Genomic DNA, 23,123 nt, shown 5'->3' with positions numbered 1-23,123 from the left:
TGCCAACCAGGACGGAGAATATGTGAAGCATGCACATACTCACACACCTTTACAGCCCAACATTTGGTTATGGTTACACAGTTATTCATTTACACAGACTCACAATCAATCAATCAATCAATCAATCAATCAATCAATCAATCAATGCACACCCTAATGGTACGACATCCTTTGGAAGAGATGAATTTTGCAGTCTGGTAGACGGTTGCAGACTTAACTTTATTGTCCCAAGCAGCAACTGCAATTAGATAAACATGTTGATGTTCGCACTAAAACAAAGCGTAGTATTGAGTAAAATTAAACATTCAGCCTGTTGGCTGGGGTAACATATCTTAATCCCCAAATGGATGATCTGATCCCAGCCAACAGATCAGCGAAACACAAATTGTATTGCGTATCCAGGTGGGGGGGGGGGGACCGGGGTCCCAAGGATATCTTGACGCAACTTACCATAGCCGCCTTGCTTTTTTGTTCACAAATCTGGCACACACCGTTCATTCTCAGTTTGCATGTTGTGTACTGAAAAGTTCCAGCTTTCCATGACACTCGCAATAAACCTATCCATGAATTAAAACAAATTAACAAGTAACTACCAGGTAATTATGGAAATATAAATGTCATTTTTTACTTAAATTATTGATAAATACAACTGATATTGCAGTCAAACTGGATAAAATATCAGAAAAATGTGTCCTGTTCCAAAAAGTGTGTTTTGAAGTTGCAGACAATAGTCCAGATACCAAGAATTTAAGTGTTCAGACAGGGGCAGGCAAAAAAATGTCAAAATTTAAAAACTTAAATAAAACTAAAATTATACAAACCTTATATAAATCATGTGTAAACTTAAAAATACATACAAGAATAGAATGTACACATAATCAAATGCTACCTGAGAAAATATTTTTTTTCAAGAACTACTTGAAGGGGTACTGCGACCCGCAAGCATTTCGTTGTAGGCCGACACCTTTAAACCTCTTTCCCGCACATTAATTAAACACGTCTTATCTTTTTTGTCAGTGCCGGTTTTGATGACCAGTATAAAACCAAAAGCAGTGTTTCTGCCAATATTTACCCAAATGATCTGGATGAATGCTTGACAAGAAAATGCAGTGTACACAATCAAATAAAGTATTTAGTGTTCCAGAAATAATGAGCAATCTGAAATCTGACCCCTTACATTCCCTAAATATTCACAAAGTGTTAAGTTCTAATTTAATCAACAAAAATCACATTCAAGCAGAATAATTTCAAGCAAAAATGAACAAGAAAATAGAAAACTGATATTTTAATAGAAATAGTGATGAAATCACTGACATTATGTTTACTTAGCAACTAAAGCAACAGACCAACCAGACCTACCAGTATGCTAATCTATATTTAACTGCTAAATTCTAAAACCCCAAAACATACATATAAAATCTGTGGCGCAGTTGTTTACATTGTGTGATTAAAATTCATATATTTTTGTTGGTGATTAGTTTAAATCCAACTGAAGCAATCTCTTATCAATAAAAACCTTAGTTCATCCAACAAAATAAATATTTGAATGTTAGAAGGTTTGTTTTCAGAAGATCAGCAATAATGTTTTTTATTTAATTGACTCAATGAAATACGTAATGTTCAAGTTCATAAGCGCTGTTTTATCTGAGAATTTCCCTGGGTGTGAACCGCTTACTGTGTCCAAGTTATCCAAGCTGGATCTAAGACATTACTACAATATGGGCAATTTTCTCTGCCATTTTTTATACATAATTGTGTATTTCAAGGTATTCTTTTGGTACATTGAACTCACGACAATATTTGAACTCCTGACGTCCAGCACCGCTGTCAGATTATCTAATCCAACCACTATGCCATTGCATGCTCTTTACTGAACGAAAGATAAATGAATACTCACAATTTTGAACAGTATTTTTGGTCACAGATAGCAACCTTTTTAACCCCACTTAAACCTGTTATCCCTATTTGGCAAACAGAGAATTTTTAGGAAATTTGTTATCTGATGATCCTGTAAATTTTGTGTGGATAGACTAAATACTGTTCGAATTTAGCAAATAAAAGTTCAGTATAGTTTACTTTACTTGTTAAGTTATCCAATTTCTGTAAATGAATATTACTAAACTAAACTATAAAATACTGTAGAGGGGCGTGTCGTAAAGTTAGTCAAAAAATCCAAAGAATGCAACGGTCAATTGCAGCATGAGCCCCCAAGGTCCTGCTAATAGCGGGGACTTTGACTTTCGGTCCAGCCAATCCCAGGTAAAATTCCCGCTCTGCACAGACAAACTTCTGGTAAAAGCCCCGTCAAATGAATTATGGTCATTTCGTAACCTTTCCATTTCGTAACCGCTCATTGTTGGTCATTTCGTTACCATTGTATTAGTCAATTCGTAACCGTTAAGAATTCGAATGGTCGTATCGTAACTGTTGACTATGAGGAATTAATTTAATACCATTTGAGTTTACAAAATAAGTTAACTGTAATTATAAAACATAAACATTTGACTTTGAAGTTAAATCAAGTAGTTGTATTCCTTCTTTATTCTTAATAGTGTAGTGCGATTTGCCAATAAACTCTGAAACTATGACAAATAGAAACATTCAAACTAGCTATTTTTTATGTTGCGAAGGAAATATTATTAGTAGGCTGAGTATTAAATGTATTTTTTTTAATTCATAGATGTTTTACCATTGAGAGGAATTGTGACCTTAAGCCAATATTTTAAATACATAGACCATATAACTTTAGACTTTCATTTTTTTTTTAAATTGCATAGAAGTATTGTAAAATGGAGTTTGCCGAATGAGAGTATGCGCTTTTTATATGCTTATTGTATTAAATATGTGCCGATATGTATAATTTCGTATCTTGTTATTGGAAATTAATAATTTGATGCTGTTTTTTTGTCGGTTTCGGATATAAAGTATGCAGAGTGGAATACGGATCAATTGAGAAAAGAACAGAACAAAATTTTGTTCGTTTTAAACAATTCAAACAAATATAGTCAATGAAATAGGTCAAGAATGACCCTTGATCATTTATGTAAACGTAATTTTACTCAAAAATACATCGCGATCAGTCTTAAATTATTGTTTATAAGTAAGCAAAATGTAAGAAAATAATTAACATATTTAGGTAGTATAACAAATCATTTCTAATTTACCATGATATATATATATTACTATTGAGTAACTTAAATTATTGGCTTGTTATTAGCGAGAATTTGAGTGATGTCTCCCAATTGGTGTCTTGGTTGCTGTGCCATATACATACAGGTTCGAACAATACACTTAACGAGGTGCTAAGTGTACTATTTATCACCTTGTTAAATGGTGGTTACCATATAACCAATTGATTTCTTGACGGTTACAAATTGACTAACAGAATGGTTACGAAATAACCAAGATTTAGCCATTACGAAATGGTAAGGTTACGAAATGACCAGATCCCCGTCAAAAGCCCCTGGGGACATCCTTGGTGAGGCCCATTCCCCGTTTTCGGCGCAAAAACAATAACACCGCATTCACTCAGCACTGCCGGTCCACCTGGAAGGTAAAAACATGGCCCATTTCCCCTGCTATCCCCGGTATAAACATGACCTGGGGGCCATGGTTACAACTGACTGGTGCATAACTGTGGCAGAATAAGGGAAATATTTTATTGTTGCATTTATTATCAAATATGAGAATTTAAGACACATGCCAAAAGCTACAATACGAATGGGTGATAGTGTTCGTTCTGTTCTGCTATTCATAGGTGATGATAATGACATGACATTGACAAACAAAATGTAAGGCATTTGTATCCTTTCGTCTTTTATTTATTAAAATCTGAGATGTTAAGGGAGCAAATCCCTTTTTGGATCGGAACTTACCAAATAATAAAAAGTTCGCTAAAAATCAATCGAGTTTCTCCAATAAACAAGACAAAATTATACCGGATGTTGATTCTAGTGATTTAGTTTCGGATAGACAAAATTCGGAAAACTCATTTGCTTTTCATCCGAAGGGTGGACTGTTTATACTACTGTCCAAAAGTCATATAAATAAACGAAAAAACGTTGAATATGTATTTTAAACACTTACCAAGTTACCATTCTATTTCCGTAAGAGATGTACGCCATACTGCATAACTGCCCGGATATGGTACCACGGAGATACCCGAACATTTCCGTTATATTCCGGAAAGTTAAATTTCTGTATACTGGAAAATTTGGGTGCTGATGGTACACGATTTATCGAATTTCTTGTTTCTGATTTTTTATGGAATGAAACTTCGAGATAGTGTACAATAGGCTTTAAATAAAGCAAAAAAAATAAAAAAAATGCTTAGTATATAGCAATTTTTGACCAAAATTATGAGTTTTTCCCTGGTCGCCTTAATAGCTATTTTTATGGATACACAAATATACTCACACAAAAGTTTAAGGATATTTTTTTAATATTAAAAGAGAATAAGATTTAAAACAATGATATAATCTCGTAAATAAACATTCAAGCTTATCAACTTACTGTCAATGGACATTTTTATTGATATTTGATACAACAAATCTGGACTGAAAATATTAAGGAGACCAATTTTTGTCGCCTTAATCCAGCGGTCCCCATAATGCCTAGATCAATATATATATATGGGCACCTTAATATCTGCAGTAGATATATATATATATATATATATATATATATATGTGACGTCGTCAGCGAAAATGAGTCCTGTTGAGGTAATCACGTTACCGAGATAAAGCGAGATTAAAAAACACAACACGTTTTCTGAGCAATTATCGTTTTGTCAATTAACTAATTTGGCATTATTTTGCAAAGTATTTACATAATCGAAGTGTATAAACAATATAAAGGCACATCACTCTGTTATCAGTTGATTATTGTCGATAATATTCATGCTGCCTGACCTTAAATCATGATTAATCGCCCTTGATCTGAAGGTGTCGCTCTCCGCCATTTTGATGGAAACATGTCGAAACCCGTACTGAAGATATGACGGTTTTGCCGGTTTATCCACACGGCATTAGAATGCTTTTCGGATTAATTACACGGAAACAATTATTTGGAAGGTAATGTATGCAGTTATCTATGTTGTCATCCTTTATTTAAATTGTCATTTGATGTTTGTTTTAAATAACCTTTTGACAGTTTGACCCGGAAGTATTTTTCCGTAACAAAATACGGTTTACTAATAGCAACAGATATTATGGCGGAAAATTTGAAAAACACTTGAACATTTTATGAAAATGTCCCAGTTGAGTGAAGCAAGCATTACCCCTTACGAATTAAGCCAAGACCATTTATTTCGCGAAGAGTTATTAGAAGTTGATAGACTTTATTTTCATGTTTTGTGTCCAGAGAGTTCTGGTGCAAGTGATTTAGTCAGTCTGATTCAGAAAATGATTCTAGCCATGAAAGTAATGCTGTCAATGATGAATCAGATGATGATATATGTAATGCAGAGACTGTTCAGTGTGAAAGTTTTGACCATGATTTAGAACCTTCTGCAGAGTATTTAAGACAGAGAAAGAAAACTGATGATTTCTTTGCTCAGACCTGCAAGTGTGAAAAACTTTAGGCAAACCATGCAGTCAAGTTGTCGATGGTAATGATATAACTGACTTACGTATGTATTCAGCCGGTATGCAGACAGATGAACTTGATCTTGTTATTAAATCAGCCATGTTGTGCCACAGAAAAAATGGCCAACAAACTGACAGTTGTAAACATAAACGGCAGGAGAGGGTTAGGCCCAGTCAGTAGTTTTATATTAAGGGAGTTGAAGTTTGCCGTGAGGTATTCTGTTTCGCATACAACATCGGAAAGGAGAAACTAAAAAGAATTGGTCGCTCTCTTGACAATGATGGATTGATTGCTAGGACTCATGGTAATACCAAAAGACTACCTCATAATGCAATCACATTTGAGGAGAGAACACATAAGAAAATTCCTCATCTGCTATGCATCTGACAATGCAATGCCCGTTCCCGGAAGACTTCCAAACCACCGCAATAGTAAAGTGTTGTTGTTGCCATCTGATAAATCACAAGCAGACATTCATGTTGAATATGAAAAAAATAGAGGGTGCTAGAAGCTATGGCATGAGTTGTGCCCACATATAGTCTTAGCTAAACCAAAAACAGACTTGTGTTTTAGATGCCAAACCTTTTCTTTTAATATGTCACAAAGTGGTGCCCTTTCTGAAGATGATAAAATGACACTTTTTGATGAATATGAAAGTCATGTTGAAAGTGCTAGACATCAGAGGGAGCAATATAGAATGCAGTGTGATTACTCTAAAGTTACATGTAGTGAAAACATGAAGTTGAAGGTGTGCTTTGGTTAATAAATTTCTATGCGCTATAGTTTTAGCTGTCTTATGTCATGCTTCAATATTTTCTAGTCTAAAAATTAAAATATATGTTAAATTCTATTTATATTTTAGGTTCAGAGTCATGTTCCTTAGATGCAACCGTCCACTACAGCTGGGACTTTGCACAGCAGGTTCATATTCCACACCATAGCCAACAGGTTAGTTGATTTTTTTCTATCAAGTACAAGCAAATAATCAAATGTTGTTTTTTTTTACTGAATTTATCAACTTATTGCAAGAGATTATTTTTTTAAAGGATTTATTGTGCAGTAATTTGCATGTGTATCATACTTGTGAGTGCCTAAGGTTTACTGCAGTAAATGTATGCTTCTACTTAAATGGTTACATACCTGGTAGTGTATTCATTGAATGTAAAGTGTTTATGTTAGAATTCTTTTTACATGATTTAGAAATTGAATCTTTCAATATTTAGAATAAAATGCTGGTTCTAATTACCAGATACTGTTGTCAAATTTAATGCAAGCTTTTATCTACTAGGTTGGACCCCTGTATTTCAAAACTGCCGGAGGAGATGTGAGGTATTTGGAGTTTGCTGTGAAGGATCTGGTAAGCTTATTCATTTTGACTGAGACTCACTACTCATATATAAATCTGAATTCACTTTTTTACAGTTTTAAATTGCAATCTGTTCTGTGTCATTATAAGATGTCCTGATGTCAAATGTTAATAATTGAGAATTGAAGGGGCACTTCTTAGCAATAAATGTTTTACTTCATTAAAACAAACTGATTAAGAATGTAACATTTCCATTGGTCAATAGCCATCATGCACATCTCACAATCTGGAATTGGATGTGTATCTGAACATTTATTTGGTATATGTTAGTTATGAGAAATGTTTTAAATGTTTTGTTGTATTAATGTTAAATACTGGTGCTGTTAAATTTTTGCTTCTGTTGCTGATGATGGTGATGACTAAGAATAGTGATAAGAAGGATAAATATTTTTCAGAGAAACAGGTGTTTTGCCTGGGTGAGGCACATGCTCAGTTCCACTTTGACAATTGCCAAGGACAACAAAAATAATGCCGTTCTTGGTTATGCTGTGTGGAGAACATTGACAGGTGAGAGTTGTTGTGTTTTAGTGGAAAAAAAATATGTTTCATGATGTAAACTAAATTATGTTATTGCTTTTTAAATATCTCACAAGGTTTTCAGTAACTCTTTAGATGAGTGAAACAGATGTGTAGCTTTAAAAGATTTTGATTTGTTGTACTTATAAAATAAACAACATATATATTTCAGAGTTTAATTTGAAATAAAGAGATCTTATTAACAATTAACTATTCTATTCCAGGAGGGCATAAGACAATCCAATACTCACTGATGCTAGCCGGCCACACCAAATTTTCATGCGACTGGCATTTTGGAGTTTGGAAAAACAGAATGAGATACATGGATGCAGAGACAGTTGAGGTATTCAGGGAGTTAGATTTTTACCACACAAATAGTTTAAAACAATTATAGACATAAATTACTTACACATGTTTCAAGATTGATTAATTTCCTTCTTTTTAATACAGTTATAAACTAATAAGAAGTGGCATGAAGAAAATGGGATTTTTTATAGTTAAGATTGAAAATAATCATATATGACTAATGTTATATTAAATTGATTATTATATAAAATAAGTTCATTTATTATCATGTATATTTAGATATAATAGGTAATTAATAAATTCACTGATGTTATATACTTCATGTAGGCATTACATAGTGCAAGGGTACTGCTCAGTATAATCACAATAGTGAAATAAGACGATAACTGCATATAGAAATTGAAGCAGATATTGAGTTCTTGCACTTAGGTGACAATATAATATGTCATATTGGATCGTTTCTGTCTGAAATTCATTCATCATGTAATGCTTTTCTTCAATACAGGAGGTGGCTTCCACAGAAGCCATGTCATCCCGTAATGGCCACAACATTCCACATATTGTTGATGGCAACAGCAAACAAGTGTCGTTCTATGACTGGAGCACCTTCTTCAAAGGCATTTTCAAACCATTATAATGGGAATAAGTGCAGAAAGGCAATGGTACTTGCATGATGTAAAAAGAGACTTTTGCGGATCAGATAATGCAAAAAACACAACATACCCATTGCCATTAGTTGCAAAAGAAGGCTATTCAAAGGCCAAAAAACAAAAGTTGAAATAGGCAACTTTATTGAGAACACTTTCTGTGTGTGTTTCAGCAAAAGTTATAGTTTGTTTCTTGCTATAAATATATTGGCATGTGTAAGTGGAAGTTTTATGTTTTCATTTACATTCAAAGAATATATTTCTTTGTGTTACATTGATAAAATATTCATGATCTTAGGAATGTATGGTTTCCTTGGCAACCAAAAGTAACACACTTGATTGATCATTAAATACTTATGTGTAAACATGTATTTCAATTTGGGAATATCATTGAACAGTCGGCCATCTATAAGTAAAGTATGATGGCATTCATATTTTCCATACACGACTCCAGTATAATGTGAAAGTGTACATTTATAAGTCTATATGTTAATAGTTATACATTAATATAGTTTCAATAATCCTTGCATGCATATGTTTGTTGTCAATTTTGTCAAATAAGGCATGTGTCAATGCTTTCCTTGTAAATACATTTCATTCTGTGTCATCTTACAACTCCAAAAGAATGAAATGAGCAAAAAAAAAGAATTATTCTAGGTATAAGTCAGTTGCTATGGCAACCAAGTATAACATTCTTATTGATTTTAAAAATAATTGATTTCACCAGACAAGTTACATCTTTTAAATAATTGCTTGTTTTAAAATAATATGTTTTTTGTTTTGATTAATACAAGGATAAGCTGCACTACTTTTGAACAATTAACCTTGTTTTAGAAAAGTTGCAGATTTTCTTTACAGGGTCTATGTAAAATTGCTGTTAACATTCTATTTTACTACATAGCTGGCTGAAATTTTAATGCTGTACTAAAATATTTCCTGCAAACATAATCTATCAAATTCAAATGTGATTTTGTCTATTTGAGCTGCTTTTGCGTTTATTTGGATAAATTTCTCGTGAAAAAATTGTAGTCATGGCAACCGTTTCTATGAAATGTACATGTAGTGTTACATTTTCCATAAATGATGTTATTGATGTTATGATAATGTTTCCACAGAAATAAAAAATGCTGGATTCAGTTTTAATGGAATACAGACTCTTAAAATCAAGGACGTTGTATTTACTTATGTTTCCATTTCCTTCATTTTTTTCGCCATTTTATAACAAATAGTGGTATCGCGAAATTTGTCCTCAATCCGTCAATTTTAAAGATATCAGCTTTAAACTTCAGGACTTTATTTCTGAAACATAGCACATTCAGAAAATGTAAAAACCTGAAAATGTCATTTTTCCTCATTAGGACCCATTTTCGCAGACTTGGTCACATATATATATATATATTCAACAACTGTATTGTTACATGGGTGGTAGTATCGGTCATGGACATTCAACAAAATACCAGTCCTGACCACATATAGATGGTTATGCACCATTTCACATTTGATTTTAGTAAACAGAACTTAAAACATCTTTCTAGTTTATTTGTACAAATGTATTAAACGAATAAGTGAATTATATGTCAATGGAGCGGTAATTCCAACTGTAAATGTTTATATGTGTATGAATTGTATAATATGCCCAATATTGGGATTTATTCTCGTTTATTTTCCAAAACAGTTTAAGGACTAAAGGATGGCATTTTGGACGACACACCATACGTTTTACTTTTCAATGAATAAAGGCAGTGTAACACTTTCATTTAGAAAATTTAGATGGATTGGTATTGAGTCACCATAGTTCAGGTTTATGTTTTATACGTTAATGCTTTATTTAATCAATTGAAATTCTGGGGTTTTGATTATGAATGCATCAATGAGAGCCAGTTATTTCGTTAATGTTTGTTTTCAAGTGAAAGAATAGAAATTATACTTCTTCTGGTGGCACATAAATGATAATCATTTTGACAATAAGCAATCATAGATATAGCCTGTGAAATAGCGAACAAATGCCGAATCATGTAAACATTCGTAAGCGACGGACTTAAAACTACAACCACAACGTTTTTTGAATGAAGAAGTTCTCTAGAGAAATACATCCAATTGAGTTATTATATTCATGTAACAAAGAAAGGTTTGAAAACGTTTGCCCTTTTTATATATACTTTTTTTATTATTTTTATACGTTTATGAAGAAAGGGCATGCCCTGAAGCTTAAAATCGCATTATAACTATTTAAATAACAAAACTTTAAGAGACAGTTGTTTCAACTTAATAGTACACTGCAAAAACAGTGAATCACTTAATGTTTGCTTTTTGATCTAGTATTAAAGTAGTTTGTATTTGACTGTAGGACTTAGCTGGATACAACATGTATTGATAATGTATATTTGAATGACACTCTTATGACGTAAAAAAAGTAACTGCAAACAGTTCTTAGCTTAATTTTGGACGGACAACGCATCCTTGTACGCTGTTTCACTCGCTCTGTTATATGGAGTAAAATGTATAAAACTTGTATCAAACAGCTAAACAATCATAATGATATACATGACGTCCGATTTGACTTTTACCAAAGTTTTGAAATTAAACGTTCCGTTTTTGTTTGAATGTTTTGAGCCCAATGCCACTATGTTCCCACGTACTGACTCCATTTCATTATTTCACCAGCAAACGAATCATACAGAAATAGACATTTTTCCTTGTTTCGTCAACATAGGATTCAAAGAGAACGATTCACAAATCATCGAACTAGTTTATTTAAAATCATATCATAAGAGCACAAGTTGAACTCCGTATATCTTGGCGAATTGAAACAAAAACACTCTGGGCTTCTTTAGCAAACGAGTCACAGAAAAGAGATTATTAGTATCTTCCAATGCCAAGAGTGTAAGGTTCATCCAAACCCGAGCGTAAGGTGGTTTGTGGACACGAGGTTTAGATATGTGATAATTCGTGGTTGGCATGTACATGGGCGCAGTGATTCCGAGTATGTAAATAGTCAAATCGTTCTTTAAATAGTTTTTAGGAGAGTTTAGCATTTTTTTTGTGAATTCAGCGCGAAACATTTTTATGGTGCCAGTTGAAGCAAGAAGAAAATAATCTGGATTTAAAATATTGCCACAAAATCATGCTGCCGACGACGGTCTTCCTGAACGGGAGGTAATTGTGTGATGCCAATAAAAAGTTGTTCCATACGGCTATTTGTTTTACCTTTGCCTGTGGGCAAGATAGGAATTTCAATCATGGCCATATTTTTCATCAAAGGTGGGATAAATTTGGTGGGGATAACGGACGCAATGCAAAGCAAATTCGTGCTGAGCATGACTCTCCTTCAACTTTCAGATAGCGCTTGAACGCTTTTGGACCATTACATGCTAATTATTAAGACATGGTTAATGATGAAAAAATGAAATAATGTGTGTTCAGATAAAGAAATATAAGCCTTTATAAATGTTTTTTTTAATTGATAGCTACGTGGCGACCCATTCCTTAGTGCAAAATTGTAACTTATAGTTATTTATCTGCTCACAAAACATGCATTTTTGGGGGATTTTGATCATTAGTGTCAATGAAATACACTAGATATGGTATTATAGTTACATAAAATTGATCAATCTATATTGTCGGCCTATATTTCGTTATCATCTCTGCATTTATCAATGTTAATACGCACTAAGATAGAGTAGTCATTTCATAGCCAACAACGGTTAAGATGGCCGCACTTGCAATTGCTACCTTCATACTTATATTTGTGTCAAACAGCTTTGCAACAACTGATTTCGACTATGTCCTGACACTTCCAGAAAACGTGCAGACATGTTTCGACAACAGTGCAAATGTAAGTTTTTAACTATATAAACATAACAGTTTTATTTGAGAATGTTACATTTTGGTTTCGTTCATTATGGATTATAAGTATCTATCATGTGTTTCCGGTAGGGATAGAAAAATCCGACCCAAGGGTACGTGCTTAAGCCGGTAACGAGGCTTGCCGAGTTACCGGGCACGCAGCGTGCCCGAGGGTCGGATTTTTCGATCCGGACCGGAAAAACATGATTTATATATTTTCTTGCAACCTAAAATCATGAATTGTGGAAAAATAGACGTAGAAAACGCACTTTTGTACATTTCACCAAAAAGCGCGTGCGACCTTGTGTACTGACGTCATGAAGCGCAGTAATTTTAAATCACTATCAACGTTTAATAGACCCTTTAAAAATCGCGTTTTTACGATTATTTTTTTTCAATTTAAATTAAAAGATTTGTATACTTATATTTTTTCATAAACCATACAACAAAAGAAATAAAAAGTGGCGCGTTGTTGCGCGTGACTCATCTTACATGGGGGTTGTAAGACTAGTTTTTCCGGCACCGGTCACATGGACAGAAACACACGTCACGTATGCAAGACAATGAATTCATATGAATGATTAAATATGACATAACATAATTAATAGTGCTAATATATGTTTTCCAGCTTGCCCAAGTGGACCATAAATTGGCAAAAGATGCTTGTATTCGAGCATATTTCAGCCAAATCCTTGAGCCTTCAATAAGAGATGAGGACTACCTTTTCTTCAAGACCGAGTTTGAAGATACAAGGTTTGTTGATCTTATTCAAGGATTAAATTAATATGTTATGTATTTGGCTATATTTTTCAAAATCAGCTAGCAAAACAACTTTGCATACTTTAAACTGATCCCACCTGTATATCAGATTTATTAAACATAAATATGATCCAATTGCACATCAAACAAAGCCTTTTTCTTGTTTTGATAACCACATCAGCATTTTACCATATAACAGTATAGCATGACTTAAACTCAATTTTGTATTACTGATTTAAAAGTGCATCATCTTTTAGGTTAGGGTGATATATTCTAAAGAAAATTTAGATCTAAATCAATTAATGTACTTTGGCGCTTCAATACAATACTTTATACTAAATTGTTATATGTCTAGGGCGTGACCATAACATTGCAATCTCATTATGTATGAATAAAATCATTTTTAAAGGAAGGCATGCACGATTTGGAACTCGGTTTGTTTTCTTAAAATAAAATATGCTGAAACTGATATTGAGAAAGAACATTTTTGATAATGAGACCAGACCTCAATAAGGTTATATAGATTCGGTGATCAAAGTTTCTGTTTTTTCAAGTTAATGTTTACTTTGATTAGATTGACCATTTACGTTTTTACTTTATTCGGGATTTTTGGGAAAAGCATGAGGTTGTGCTTAAAAACTGGTTAAAACCCCCAGTAAATTTACATTTTACTGACCGTTCCAAGGCTGTACCTAACAATCCTTAATTAACACACCTATGTTGTATATAGTATAAATGCACTGTCTTGTTTGTGGAGTTTGTGCTATACTTCCATGTTTCTTTTGCGATATTTTTTTCTTTTCTTTTTGAGGTCTCGAGGACCCCTTTTATTTGCCCCGTAATAGGGACCATGGGGTCGGGGCCATCCCCATGGGCCCTTACAACATTCAAAAACAGTAATATTCAAAGTGCAGGCAGTTATCAAGTTACAGTTTTAACAAAAATGTTTAGATATTTAAAATAGCAGTACTATATATTGCATATGTTTAATAAATCTGAGTTTGAAATGTTTTTACCTTCGAAAGCAAAAGTGGTAAAAGCATTGCAGCAGATACAATGCACTTCAAAAGTGCCTTTTTAATGATTGAGATCAATATAAAAATGTACGTTGTACTCGTATGATTTTGTTTTTCTTATCCGAAATAAGATATTATTTTACTCTCGAAAGCAAAATGAGTAAAATAAGGCAACGGATGTTTATCAACAAATTACAAATAAGTAACAGCTAAAGCTTAATAGTAAAGCTGGTAAACACTTATACAAGTTTACACATGACAACAGTCCTTAATGTGTCTGAAGTGTCATACATTCTGAAAAAAGAGCCAAAATGCAACATCAAATAATAAAGTACTCTTTAACTAATTCTACTGACCGGTTATTGTCAGACCATTTTAATTGGTCTATAGTAGATAGTTTAATGTCCAGTAACATCAGCTTAATATCTGTGTATTTCTGTTCATAGTTTATGCAGTTTCTACTTTTCCACATACGCCACTTTGTTTCTAACAGTATAGTGTTTATTATTTTGCATTTTGTTGGAAAAATAAAGAGTCCAAGCAAGGCTGTTGATAGTTGGTTTGTTATTTCTATTTGTAATGTGTTTAAGGCTATATTTTCGACAATCGGAATTATTTCCTGCCAAAAGTTTTGCGCGTGCTTACATTTCCAGAACAGATGAGTTAAATTTTCTTGTTCACTGTTGCAAATTTTACATAGTCCGTCTGAATAATTCATTTTGCTAAGTTTTTGCTGCGTGAATATCGTTTGGTGTAATATTTTGAATTGCAACTGTTTTGCTTTTAATGACGCTTTTGATTTGTATAGACAACTCCAAAATTTGGTCCACGGAAGGGAAATATTTAAAATATTATCCCATTTTCGTTCACTTCCTAACTTTGAAGTTTTACTATTAAACAGTTGGTGGATGTCTTTTAATTTTAAATCGTAGTAGTCTATATCTTTGCCTGTTTTTCGGCGTAGTTGGATGCTGTCAGCTATTTTTATTTGTATGTTTGTAGTATGTTTAGCTTTATCGGCTTGTAAACATTTTGTAACTGCCGTTTTAATTGTGGTCCATTCTGATATCCAGTTTCGTTTGTATTTTAATTGCGTGTATAAATCTTTATCATCTAGAAATTTTTCCTGTTCAGTACTCCAGATATGTTCGAGATTTATTAATTTACTCTTTGTGAAGGATGAGAAAAATAACGGATTATTGCGAAAGGTTATTAAATGATTTCCGAACAGCCGTGTATTCATGTTTGAGTCATTATTTGTCAATAGGTGGACAAAATCACACCAGTCACTAATAGCCTTTATATAGAAGGGATTATTTCCGAGTGACAATCTCATGTTTTTTAATGACGAGCATTTACATAAAAAATAGTTTTCTTCGTATCTGTCATCTTCTGATTGCAGATAAAATTTGCCTATTGTGTTCCAGTTTTGTGGTTCAGATTGAATTAATCTGTAAATAGATTTAACATTTAATGCCTTGCAAATTACGGTTATACTTGGCATGTTCAAGCCGCCTTGATCGCGTTGTAATTGACAAGTAGTTTTGTTTATTAACGGTTGTTTATTTTCCCATATAAAATCCGAAATAATTTTATCGATCATTTGCGAGTACTTGTCCGGTATACCGTTTATTTCGATTTCAGAAGCTGAGATATAACAAACGTTTTTACTATCAATACTTTCCCTTGCAGCGTTAAGTTGCGTGATTTCCAAATGTTAATACAAGATTTTATTTTAGCGATGAAAGAATCATAAATAAGATCGTGGTTAATGTTATATCCATGGTGAATTCCAAGGGTTTTAACGTTGTTTTTTGTCCACGATATGTCCTTAAACTTCGGTGAGTTTTTTTTTAATCTACCTATAAGCAGACCGGTTGTTTTCGATTTTTCATTTTTGCGATTTTTTGTTTTTGTGTGCTATGTCTTTGGCGTTTACCGTGTGCTATTAAAAGGGATTTATATTTGATTGTTTGGCTACTAAGCTTGTTTCTGTAGTTTTTCATATGAATATTGTCTATGTAATATGTGTTTAAAGCCTAAGTAAGCAGTGTTTTTGCTCTAAGGCCATCGACTTAACAATTCCACATATACCATCTTGGGTCAGGGAATGGATTTTTTCCTCATGATAACGGTAGAAATTGCAGTATATTCAGATTCGAAACAAATATACCTTTTGAGTGTGAGTCGGAAAATAATGCTCTTTTTGTTATAATAAACTTTATTACCATATGGTAAAAGCCGTCCCTACTCGGGTATACATATCGCTATTGAGAAGCTATGCTTGATTTGCATCAGTGGTGGTCATATAAATACAAACATTTGCTATGAGTCAATGACCCTTGAAAGAAATATTGGTTAGATTCAGAAAATTCTGTAAGCCATCTCGATACTTGAAACTATTTATATATAACAAAATGGTACAGTAAAGTTATATATATATTTAGTTATATATGTGTGTGTTTTTATATCAACCCACAATTAAGTGCCCTGTTATTGAAATAAATGTCCAATTAAATTACTACTGTGTCAATAATAAAGCTTTCCGTTTCATAAAATGACATTTAGTTTGAACATGAAATGCAATATTGAATCCATCTATCTCGAAGTCTTGTCTTCTCCAGATATCACTTGTATGTATCTACCGCGTGAAAACGACATGTACAAAAGCAAACTTTAAACTTTACTGTTCTGTTTTCCCATCAATTGATTTTAATCGGTCGTTTTTCGTCCAATGTATGCCCGGAGTATATTTCTAACATTACTTACAGAAAACAAAGAAAGAAACAATTACAATGTGAGCTTGTGCACCATGCACACCTTATAAACATGGTTGCACTTTGGAGCAATGTAATTTCCCCTTGTTAATTCCTATTGAAAACATTGTCCAAGACAAAAAGTAATTGAAACCTATATAACTGATGTCCCGACAGCTGCATAATAAACTTCCTTTCTACGATAAGTTTCTTGAAACAGGTGACATTTGTTAAAATCCTAATTTGGAAACTTTTGAACTTTGAGAGATAGCTATGTAGGGTAAAACGCAGTAGCCTAGATACAGCTCGCTATGGGTTTGATCTACTTAACGGGTATCCAACCTCAATTTGCCTCAACCAAAAGATTGAATATAGAAATAAACGGTCTCAAACGAAGACATTACATGCACCCTGAGCAGAAACAGATTGCGTGTTCTAGAAAGAACAAGGGATTGTAGTCATTAGGTAAATGAAAGACGTCAATATGTTAATCGTTATCTTGATCGTTATCAAAATATTTAGAAAGCGAATTTATACTGCTGATAATAGTATATGTTGATTAAGCTAGCTCTGTTTGCTGACACCATCAAGCTGAATACTAATTAAGTCATCTTCATTTTACATTATATTTATTATTTTCTCTCATCTTTATCAATCTGTACAAATGTTGTCATCTTAGTTTCTTAAACATTCCATAATACAATGAAACCTACAGGGACAGCCCAAGTAGCCTAAAATAGAACAAATCGCCTGTTTAGAGGCATAAGGACAACGGCCCAAATGACAATGAACTAGTGGCACAAATGACACACATTACATACAAGAATACAAACACCACACAAACGCCTCAGAATAGTTTTACCGATAAATGAATGGCTAACCGCATAGGAACGTTTAGTGAATGTTATTTAGGTGCAATATTGGTGAGGTTTTCTATTTGTCTGCTTTTGCTGCAAATAAGTTGATAAATCCATGTATCCTTTATTTCTATTTGTGTTCCACGCCAGGAGATAAAACTTAAATTTAAAAGAACATGTCATAAAATGAACAATTTATGGCAATATTATTGTTTGTACGTGTACAACACTTTCCTAAATATATTTTAGGGCAGGGTTTGTATATCAGATTTGTGATTAATTTTGGTGCGAGTTATATCATAATGCAAACTAAACTGACAAACCAAGTAGTACAACATTTATGCACAATCAGCGTACAGAGGCAATGTTAGGGCCTTTATGGCGCTGATCGTGTAACACAATACGTAAAGAAAACAGAGTCAGCAGCATAGATTGAGAAGCATTGTAATGTAAGAAAAGGCCCTTTACAGTTTCACCTTCGATTGCATAAACTATCAAACAAAATTGATTGTCAAAGTATAGGAGTACATTATAAACACATACTGTAAAATTTTGTAACTTGTCGCTTTTGAAGGTACGGATTCCATGGACCACCCACAGGATTTCGGCGGAGAATCGATATTCGAACTCTCTCTCGGCAGGACAGAAAGGCCGTGTTTGATGTATTCCAGACTCTTTATGAGGTAATCACTTAATTTGTTTAATATTTTCTTGTTGCATATATTGCGTAACTGAACATTTCATGGATGAAATATTAAGTGGAAACATACCATATCAATATATGTCTTGACTTTTCATTGGTATCTCTTTGAGAAAAGTATGGATGTATCTTATCAAATATTAAGTAACTCAATTATTCCATTATATACCTCACATAAGTTATTAAATATAATTTATTTCGTACACTCCACAGACTCCATAGTGTCGTACTGTCCCCACAACATCAATTCGTGTTTCTTCCAAAACAAAACTCCTTTTGCCAAACTCATCTTGTTCTCAAAAGATAATGAAATCGTTCCCCTCTATGGCGGTGATGGGTCTGTGTCTAACAGGTATGTTTTACAAACAAGTTTAACATTCTAATTGTCAACAATTAGAAAGATATTAAGATATAAAATGGTACCTTACCATGAACGAGAAAAAACGTTAAAATATATCAATGGGTGAACATTGATATATATATATATATATATATGATATTTCTTTATTTAAGGTATATATTCATTATTCATTACAAAATGCTAAATGTCTATTCCATGTGCCTTTGTTTTATTGCTGTGACTGGTTGCGAATAAGGCCTCTAAATAGGTTTTTCTGGAAGTTGAATTTGTATTTCTGATTTTTGTCGATTTTTTTCAAGAATGGAGTTTTGGGTCGATTTGGAAGAGTGCATAGTCAACAGATCACGAGGAAGCATAAAGGAAGGGCTTTTTTACCTGGCACAGAGTGTTTTTTGCAGCGTAAGTGTAGATATATACATGTACATACTGCGTTAATCAATATACGTTGTTTCCTTTAACATAGTGATATTAAAATGAACTCAAAACTAAAATTAAATAAATGGAGGCCATGTGTTTTATTTCTTAAGATGGTCATTATTTATATCCCTGAGTGACCACAGAACGTATGCTGTTCTCGTCTTTAGTTAAATTAGTAGTTGATTGATGTAGACTTAAAAGAAAACATGTAGACATTTCCACTTCCTTCCAAACTGAGCCCTTCGTCTTTAGAACATTTACTTTACACCCATTTGTGCGAACTACATCTATAGGACTACTGTATAAACGTATTAGTAACTATGCGCACGAGTTTTCCCACCATGCCATACCGATTGGAACGCAGCTTTCTGGTCGAGACAAGTGGTTCAAACGTTATTTCCGCTCTTAATCTGTGTATCTCAATCGACATTTTGCATGAAAGGTGAAGTCAGTTGTAGTGCAGGTCTTTCTGAATTCCATCCTTGTTGCCATGGCGACGAGAATGGTCAATAATGAGTGGTCACATCGTTGTTAATGTTTGTCAGTAGTATCCGTTCAAATATTTAACAGAAGCACGGAGGTAGCGTGACTGGTCCATAACTGTAAGAAGTGTTGTTAGCTTTACGCTTCTCGTTGTATTTTGGAATAAATATGCATGGCTTAAACATTTCTCGGGCGTTTTTCCTTATTTAATACACCTTTTCATCCCAAATGATTATCTTCGTAGGTAAAATGTGTTAATTGAAGACATTGTTTAATACATTGCTGTTTGGATCTATTTCGTTCGGTTCCATGTATGGTGACAAGTTACGGTCACTTAATTCTCATTTGCGGCAATAGTATTCACACAATTTAGTGTTTCATAAGCATGTAATGAAATCGGGTATTCGTGATCGAAACATCTCAATGTAAATCTTGAACTCGTCATTGTATTCAGTGCCATCAATACTTAAATGCAAATATCAGAGCGCATCCAATTTGTGTGCTTAAATATTTTCCGAAATATATATAATGACGATTAGTTAAACACTTAATTTCTATAACTATGACACTATATTTAGATACATTATCAATCAAACATTACCAATAATACAATGATGTTTTGAACATAACTAATTAACTAGATTATTGTAGTATGGACTCGAAAATGCCGCAGATCATTGTAATAACGTTTGCTTATAAATCAAGCACATATTAATAAATATGTTTGTCTAGCATTTCACGCAACGGACATGTCGACAAAGTGATACCACGTCACTTCAAACTTAACGAACTAAGCATCATAAATAATAATGGCGAAATATTGCGCATTGGCAGCATACTTATTCACAGTTATATCGTCTTCCTGGTCGTGGTTTTCACTGCTTCGGCTCAAATTACTACGATCGGTTTGGTCACTATGTTAACTATTATCGCATCCAGTATTGCCCTATCGTCCGTGTAATGTCTGTATGCCCATGTCCGGATAACCCAAGCCACACTATCTTTACAATCATCGTATTTAGTATTGCCCTATCGTCCCTATCTTGTCTAAATGCCTATGTCCAGCCGCGTGACATTCTTCCGTTTTTTGATAAATGTTCACTAAAAATAATTGTCAGCAATCTAAACAAAGAACTTATACTATTTTCTCAGTATTCTGAAAGAAAAGTAATAGTTGACAAAAATGCTTTTTTCAGGATACTAGGAGACACTAATATACACAACTTTATCCAAACTTTTCTAATCTGAAAACACAATTATGTCTCAAGTATTATGTATTTCGTACTTCGACGGTACGTATAATTCACAACTTTAAGTGAAAGTTGACCTTGTAATCCATCCCAATGACGACTATTTTTTCAGGTTTGAAGAAGAAATGAGAAAGATAGATCCCGATGTGTCTTTGCCTTACTGGGACTATACTATGGACTATTACATCCCGTCGCCTGCAAATTCTGTCGTGCGGTCAAGTTGCTTTTTCGGAAATGGCGTTGGCCTGATATCATCGGGGCCTTTTGCAGGATGGTCTGGGGGATATAACATTGAGATTCAGCGAGACCTTGCAAAACCTAATAGCCAGTGCACTCCAAGACTTATTGACAAAGCTGACATAAAAGGAGTGATGGATTTTCGCCAATATCAAGTAAGTGATCTGAGTTACGCATTCAGTCCATACTGACAAAAATAAGAAATGATATGTAAACCGTAGGGTTGTTCATATTCAATAGAAGGGTCAGTAAAATGGATTTCTTTGGAAGATTAAACAGGACATCTGTTATTGGCCAAATTCTATTCTTCCTCATTCGTGTTTAATAAGTAAATATGATGTTCAATGGAAATGAGTCGATCATCAGGAGTTAAATGTTAACTTATTCTATATTTGTATACGAGTAAACTACAAACTGTTTATTGAGATCAGATATAAAGTTCTCGGTAGTGGCCGAATCACTATCTCGAAAATATGATTTTATTGATTATATCTGGGAACAGTTTCGACAAAATCAACAACAGTGAGAAAAAACGGTGTTTTATAAGAATATCAATATAGCTGTCATAAACACCTGGATGCAAAATCGAATAATTGGGTTTTACTGGCAAAGACTTAATTATTCTATAGATATTAAAATACAAGTAGCATTCTCTTTGTTGTCTTTATAATTAACAAAATCATGAATCCTTGAATATAAAATTCATGACGTCTTATAGATTTGTCTTTGTACGTATTTTTCCGAAACTGAATCATTCAAATTTGTTATTACATAAATACACTTAATGAGATCTTTTTTATGAACGACTATGTTTCTTTGGCGTTTAATAGGCGAAAAACAGCTGCAATCTACCAATGTCGTGACAAAGCACCCCGGCGTTAATAAAACGAAATATTCACTACTTCGTTATTATTCATTCAGCTATAAAATATTTTATAATTGTTCTTTTTCTTCCAAGGTCTGATTGCAACATAGATCCTGAAACAGATTACCCAGATGTCAACCTCGCACAAGACAACAATACTGGACACGCACGTGATGATCCAATGCAAGCGTTTGAACATTTGCGTAACATTGACGGAATGTGGAACAACTGGACTACAGATTTCTACTCTTACGAGCCCCAGCCCCAATGTCCTGATTGTGGAAATTCAACCTACCTTTATTGTGACAAATGTATCGACAGCATCAGGTTTCCAAGCGGAGTTTGTGTGAGCAAACAAATATCCGATTGTAAAGAGAGAGGTCGCAGATCTGCACCTAATATGAGACCATTACACCATAAGGCATGTCATGGAAAGTTTGTCATAGTGGGCATGCAAGGCGACGGGCGTGACAGGCATAACAGAGATGCAGAAAACCGGAAGATCTTAAGTGCTTTCATAGGTACACCATAGTTTATCATTACGATTGTACCTTAAAGAACAATTGTCATTTAAATTATGTTTTGTGTAACTTCAAAGTATATTCTGGACCTTCTATTTTTGGAAGAAAAAAGTCGGGCTTTTTTAAAGCATTGGTGTGGTCGTCGTCGGCGTCTTGTAAAAACTTAAACCATAGCCAAGAATCACAAAACGTTCAGGATATTGAAATCAAACAAGGTACACGTGGTTACAGATACAACACGCACACTTATTACGAGGACCATAGCAATGACTTTAAAATATTTCAGTTATTTCTTTTTATAAGTCGAATAACATTGAATTGGATATATTTCAGCTCAAGCGTCAAACACGAGTCCGGATACGTGCACCAGCGCTAGAACTGGATCTTCACGCAGAGATATAGCGATGACCTTCTATTTAGCTCTGGCTGTACTTTTCGTCTTCAAATAATTTCTGGCTCATATGATCAATCATTTGATTTTTTTTATTACTTAGACAAAAGCAAATTGTTATTAATGTACTCATAATCCAATGAAAGCAACTCATTCGGATAAAGTGTTTTTGTAGTATGTATTTGACGTTGAAAAAAAGAAAATATTCACCTTGCCGCTGATTAAAAAGCTTCAGTATTCCCA

General features: G+C 33.6%; 1 protein-coding gene across 3 annotated transcripts; it reads left to right on the top strand.

Moving 5' to 3' along the window:
• Positions 1 to 4,926: 4,926 nt before the first annotated feature.
• On the top strand, positions 4,927 to 9,560 carry LOC128242604 (uncharacterized). 3 transcript variants are annotated; one of them, XR_008262645.1, is made up of 6 exons: positions 4,927 to 5,072; positions 6,449 to 6,534; positions 6,875 to 6,943; positions 7,348 to 7,459; positions 7,693 to 7,811; positions 8,280 to 9,560. XR_008262645.1 is itself a non-coding variant. In XM_052959827.1 (5 exons), exons 1-5 carry the CDS (start codon positions 6,424 to 6,426, stop codon positions 8,409 to 8,411), a joined length of 543 nt encoding a protein of 180 aa, XP_052815787.1. In that variant the 5' UTR covers positions 6,345 to 6,423; the 3' UTR covers positions 8,412 to 9,560. The 3 variants fall into 3 exon arrangements, 1 of the variants encoding a protein (XP_052815787.1); XR_008262646.1 differs by lacking the exon at positions 4,927 to 5,072 and adding an exon at positions 5,299 to 6,334; XM_052959827.1 differs by lacking the exon at positions 4,927 to 5,072 and having other exon boundaries at positions 6,345 to 6,534.
• Positions 9,561 to 23,123: the final 13,563 nt, after the last annotated feature.

The sequence above is a fragment of the Mya arenaria genome, chromosome 8, assembly GCF_026914265.1.
Source record: "Mya arenaria isolate MELC-2E11 chromosome 8, ASM2691426v1".
In the NCBI taxonomy this organism is placed as follows: domain Eukaryota; kingdom Metazoa; phylum Mollusca; class Bivalvia; order Myida; family Myidae; genus Mya; species Mya arenaria.
This window is presented reverse-complemented; position numbering and strand designations above follow the sequence as displayed.